The following is a 5,012-nucleotide window of genomic DNA, read 5'->3' as shown; positions in this document are numbered from 1 at the left end:
CAGCGCCTAGTAGTTCTGCTAAGATTCTGATTATTAACTTGACAATACCAGTATGCTATAACCCATGTGTAGAAGCAGTACAGCAATGAAAAAGGTACTTCTAACTCCGCCCATCCATTACGGTCCCCACACAGCGCATATTTTCTCTAAGCATGAGCCCCATCGATTCCAAATCCCAACCCATCAATCAAGTCCATGATCAAAATTAGTAGAGCTGTCAGCTAACCAAGTGGCTTCAGCTTACCCTCCATGGTTAGTCAAGCTGGTCCCATGTTAGTGACCAGTTTCAGAAGGCAACTAAGTTCTTTATACAAATACTATATAAAGCTCTTTCTTTTGACTAGCTAAGCTCCCTAGTTAGGCAGATTCTTGCTCTATCAGCTTAGCTTGTTTATGCCTTTCTAATCAACAAGTCAATTCATCATGTTCTACACCACTTATTGTGAAGCTTAAATTCCAACCTAAGACTGCTATACTTAGAAGAGAACCTTGAAGCCTGCAAGAAATGCAAAGAAATGGAAAACCCAAAGGAGCCAGCGAATCAGCCTGAGCCAAGGGACACTTACAAAATTGCTTACATAATCCATTTCTTGCTTGGTGCCGGCAATTTGCTTCCATGGAATGCTTTCATCACAGCTGTTGATTACTTCGGTTATCTCTACCCTGCCAAGCATGTTGAAAAGGTTTTCTCTGTAGGTTATATGAGCTCTTCTATGCTAGTTTTAGTTGTTATGATGAGTTCGGGTTGCTGCAGCCGAAAGTTGACTCATAGATTTAGAATGAACATGGGATTTTCCATGTTTATTTTCTCCCTTTTGGTTGCTCCAACTATAGACTGGGCATGGCATAGCAGTTGGTCGAAAGAAAAACAGAATGCAGCCTATTTCGTGACAGTTGCAGCAGTTGTAATATGTGGTTTAGCAGATGGCTTGATAGCAGGAAGCTTAATAGGATCAGCTGGAAAGCTTCCAAAACAGTACATGCAGGCTATTTTTTCTGGAACTGCCTCTTCAGGTACCTTGCTAACACTTCACTATTCAATTCCTACCCTGATTTTCCTATTGCTTTTCTGAATTAACAATCTGGGTTTTAAAGTATATTGATGACAAAAAAAGAAGTGGCTTTCAGAAATCATATGAGAAAGCGTGTCCTTGCGAATTAATGCTTTTAAGTTGGTCAAGATAGGAAAAAGAGCAACTTGTTTCTTATTTTATTTATGGTAAAAAGTAAAGCTAATTGTTGTTCGACACAAATTGAGGAATAATCGTTTCTATTATGTTGTAGTACCTTTTTTTTCTTTTTGAAGAAGCTCAAAAGTGCATTCCAGCCTGAGGTAACATATGTACTAACCTAAAACGTAGAAATCCTGTGAGCTATATCTTATCTTCGCTATATGTCGAAAAGAGATCCCCCAGAATATGGCACTCATTCCATGCAAGTGCATCCTTTATTCTTCCAATCACCTCCTATGGTATTTGTTTTAGCTCCAATTCCCCTTGTTTCCTACAATAGACTAAAACAGTTGCTGTGTGATCTGCAATGTGATTCTCAGTTATCTAACTAAATCAGAAATCTGATAACAGGTGTGCTGGTTTCCATCCTGAGAATAATAACAAAGGCTTCACTTCCACAAACCCCACAGGGCCTCCGAGCAAGTGCTCATTTCTACTTTATAGTCAGCACCACTATCCTGCTTTGCTGCATTCTCTGCTGCAATTTGCTATATAAGTTACCAGTTATGCAACAGCATTACAGACTTCTTCGAGATGACCCATTTTGCTCCAGGCCTCAATTTTGGACCGTGGCCAAAAAGGTCTGCTGGCCAGCTCTCGGGATTCTCATGATATACATAGTGACCCTCTCTATTTTCCCCGGATTTATAGCCGAGGATCTTGAATCCAAGCTTCTTCAGGACTGGTATCCTATTTTGCTCATCACAATGTATAACGTCGCAGATTTCATGGGAAAGTCTCTGACTGCACTATATGTTCTACAGAGCATTAAGAAAGCTACATGGGCTGCCATAGCTAGGCTTTTATTCTATCCACTTTTCACGGCTTGCCTCCATGGACCAAAGTGGCTCAAGGGTGAAGTGCCGGTAGTGGTCCTTACATTTATGCTCGGATTGACTAATGGATACCTAACAAGTGTGTTGATGATCCTAGGCCCCAAGACCGTCCCAGTTTCGGAAGCAGAACTATCAGCAATTGTATTGATCGTGTTCCTGGGAATTGGTTTGGTCAGTGGTTCACTTCTTGGTTGGTTTTGGATCATTTGAGCCTCTTCCTTAGCTCCCCTTGACTCCGACTCATGTAGCTAGTTTTCCTTGGAAAAAGAAAAGGTTAGTTCCGCTGTGTGCTGATTTCGCAGGCCTGAAGTTAACTCTTTATGTACTCAAAGCAAAGATGAAATCTGAAGCTCTCTGCAGAGTCCGTGAAAACATCGAAAAAAAAGAGCCTCTGTAGTGTTATTAGTGTTGGCAACAAGGGTGCTTAGCAAAATCTAGAAAAGCTTCGGAGTTTATCTTATTTAGTAATCCCACATATGTGTAATTTGATATCTTTTGCTCACCTCTATGCCCTACTTTATTTCTCTAACGAAAATCAAGAACTCTAAAGTTGGATTAAGCACCCACCATCTTTGATTAATTAAGTCAAAAAGATTATGTAAATAGGATTGAATATTTTGTCTTCCTCAAACTTTACACCATCTAAAAGCAATGAATAATGAGAAAACTCCAAAAACGTTAGGATAAAAACATTGGCTTTTTTCTTTTGATCTTGATCAGTTAGGAATCAATTTCGGTGGCACAGGCACTTGGCAAACTTGATAAGATCAACAACTAGGAATCAATTCCTTCAGTACCCTTCATGCTTATTAGTATGGACGGCACAAAAAATGGCTATGTCAATTAGAATTAACTTTAGGTTGGCTATTTGCATTAACTTCTTAAAAACATTAATAATTGATAAAAGATGAACACTACCCAGAAAATTTCCACAAAGGCAAAAGTGAGAGGACGATTCCAATGAAAAATTCATTTCCATATCTTATTTTCCCTTTACATGATACGGCTCTAAGAATGAGAAAGCAAAACAGAGCTCTCAATAACTACAACTCTCACTCTTTTCTAAAGGGGCAAAAAAATATCTAATTAAAAAAAAGCTTAAAAGAAAAAGCAAAACATATGAAGATATATTAACAAGTGTCAGGCAAGCTAAATACAAGCTATGTCACAAGAGTCTTAAGAAGCAGCAGCGAAAGGAGGGGGCGTTACAGTAGCTCCATTGAAAGAGCTTTGCACCGATACTTTACTCAAACTTTCCCCCGCTTCTTCCTCCTCCTCCTCTTCTTCTTCAGCATCCCAAAGAAATCTTGCATATGATGCCAGCACAAAACTGCAAATTTCATTAAAAAAGAAAGATCCATTTCCGTTAATCATGGGGTAATCAAACCACAAATGACAAAACCCATTGTTTAAAAGCATTACTTTTGGAGGCATTCAAGTAACAATAAGAAAAAAAAAAACACTTACCAGTCATCAGGGGCAGCTTTAACAGCTTGATCGAAGTAAGTTTCAGCTCTCGAGCAATCTTTGTGAGTTTGCCAGATTAAATCAGCGTACATAGACAGAACATTCCCGTCATTTGGATTTGCCAAGATTGCCCTCCCGCAATATTCCTCGGCTTTCACGAAATCCCCACGAACCTGTTCCGAAATTCCGACATTAGATCAAACTCAAACTGGAAACTCCTTTTAAACTTTTTTTTTTTGGTAAGAAAATAGAGTTACCTCTTTTAAGAATCTAGCGTAATTGCTGAGGAGAAGTGAATTTCCAGGATTAGCCTCGATCATTTTCTGATAGTACAAATCGGTACTATCATTTCCGCTATTCGAATCCGAATAACCCCATTCGTTATTTCCACCAGCGGATCCTCCACCACCACCGCCTCCGCCTCCTCCGCAGATCTTTCCTCCGCCACCGCCAATCCCACACCCTTCCTCTACTCCAAACGACCCCGTTCTCCACCACTCAAATCCAGCTTCTTCTTTCTCCACCTCCTCTTCTTCCTCAACGCAGATCCCATTCAAGATCCCGTTGTTGTTCTTCACAGTTTTCATTTTAGGAACCACCATGTCCCTCAGATCTGTCTCCGACAATGCTCTGGTCATCCTCCGACTCGAATCGTCGCTCGACCCCTCGGAAATCGAGCTCGAACACGAAACTGTGAAGGAAATGGATCGGGTTCGGGAAATCTGGTGGGAAAACTCGGGCTCCGGCGATGGTTCCTTCAAGTGTGGGCCCCATGAGTTAAGTACCGGCGTTGATGCGCTTCTTAAAAGCATTTTGTACCAAAATGAGAGTTCAGAAACTAAAGGGTGAATTTTATAAATAAGCCAACAATCCGTGTTCTGCTTTTGCCCTCACTTCTCTGCTGCAGTTGCAGCGCCTATGAGAGAGAAGTTGGGAAACAGAGAAGAGGCGGTGGACGTTTTTATAGGAAGACTATGTGGATGTACGGAAAAGATCTTGGCCGTTGATTTGAGTGATTGGATCTGACACGGTGATGTGCACGTGGGTTTTTGCTGAGCTGGGTTGTTAAAGAGCTGTTTGTTGTGGGAGATATGATAAAAGGGCAATAGTTAATACTACACTTAACATTGACCATTATAGAAGGGGAAATTTATCGTAACAGTAAGTCAGTAACTTCTCAATGAATATGTTTACAGTGATTGTTGTCAGACTTAGGATTCTCTCTATAGTTTAAACAAATTGAGAGTGAAGCAATGACTTAAATTAAGTTTTTAAAAATAATTAAATTTGATTTGAGCCTGATCTTGATCTTCCAGATACTTGAGAAAAAAGCAAGAAATCAACAAATTGATTTGAACTGCACTAAAAATTTTTATGCTTAAAAATAATCAAACCAAACACGTCCCTAACAGACTATTAGTTGGCCGCTGCCACTAGGCACTATGAACCAAATCGGGCTTTCTCCTACGCACGCTGG

The 5,012-nt window shown here is 40.2% G+C and overlaps 2 protein-coding genes across 2 annotated transcripts; one reads left to right on the top strand and one right to left on the bottom strand.

The window, feature by feature from the left end:
* Positions 373–2,660, top strand: LOC18588777 (equilibrative nucleotide transporter 8). Its single transcript, XM_007013413.2, has 2 exons — positions 373–1,014; positions 1,584–2,660. Exons 1-2 carry the CDS (start codon positions 516–518, stop codon positions 2,276–2,278), a joined length of 1,194 nt encoding a protein of 397 aa, XP_007013475.2. The 5' UTR covers positions 373–515; the 3' UTR covers positions 2,279–2,660.
* Positions 3,018–4,477, bottom strand: LOC18588776. The gene is made up of 3 exons (XM_007013412.2): positions 3,793–4,477; positions 3,536–3,708; positions 3,018–3,398 (listed from the first exon to the last, which is right to left on the bottom strand). The coding sequence occupies exons 1-3, from the start codon at positions 4,345–4,347 to the stop codon at positions 3,245–3,247; spliced, it is 882 nt and encodes a 293-aa protein (XP_007013474.2). The 5' UTR covers positions 4,348–4,477; the 3' UTR covers positions 3,018–3,244.

This window comes from Theobroma cacao, chromosome 9 (assembly GCF_000208745.1).
Source record: "Theobroma cacao cultivar B97-61/B2 chromosome 9, Criollo_cocoa_genome_V2, whole genome shotgun sequence".
NCBI lineage: Eukaryota > Viridiplantae > Streptophyta > Magnoliopsida > Malvales > Malvaceae > Theobroma > Theobroma cacao.
Note: the sequence above shows the minus strand (reverse complement) of the source record. Positions and strands in the feature narration are given on the sequence as shown.

Bases quoted from the DNA above. Each gene is read 5' to 3' on its own strand.
- LOC18588776 (XM_007013412.2), bottom strand. From the start codon at position 4,347: ATGCTTTTAAGAAGCGCATCAACGCCGGTACTTAACTCATGGGGCCCA. The intron at 3,709-3,792 runs GTAACTCTATTT...ATTTCGGAACAG, and splicing joins ACGCTAGATTCTTAAAAGAG to GTTCGTGGGGATTTCGTGAA. The intron at 3,399-3,535 runs GTAAGTGTTTTT...TGAAATTTGCAG, and splicing joins AAAGCTGCCCCTGATGACTG to TTTTGTGCTGGCATCATATG.
- LOC18588777 (XM_007013413.2), top strand. From the start codon at position 516: ATGGAAAACCCAAAGGAGCCAGCGAATCAGCCTGAGCCAAGGGACACT. The intron at 1,015-1,583 runs GTACCTTGCTAA...ATCTGATAACAG, and splicing joins TTCTGGAACTGCCTCTTCAG to GTGTGCTGGTTTCCATCCTG.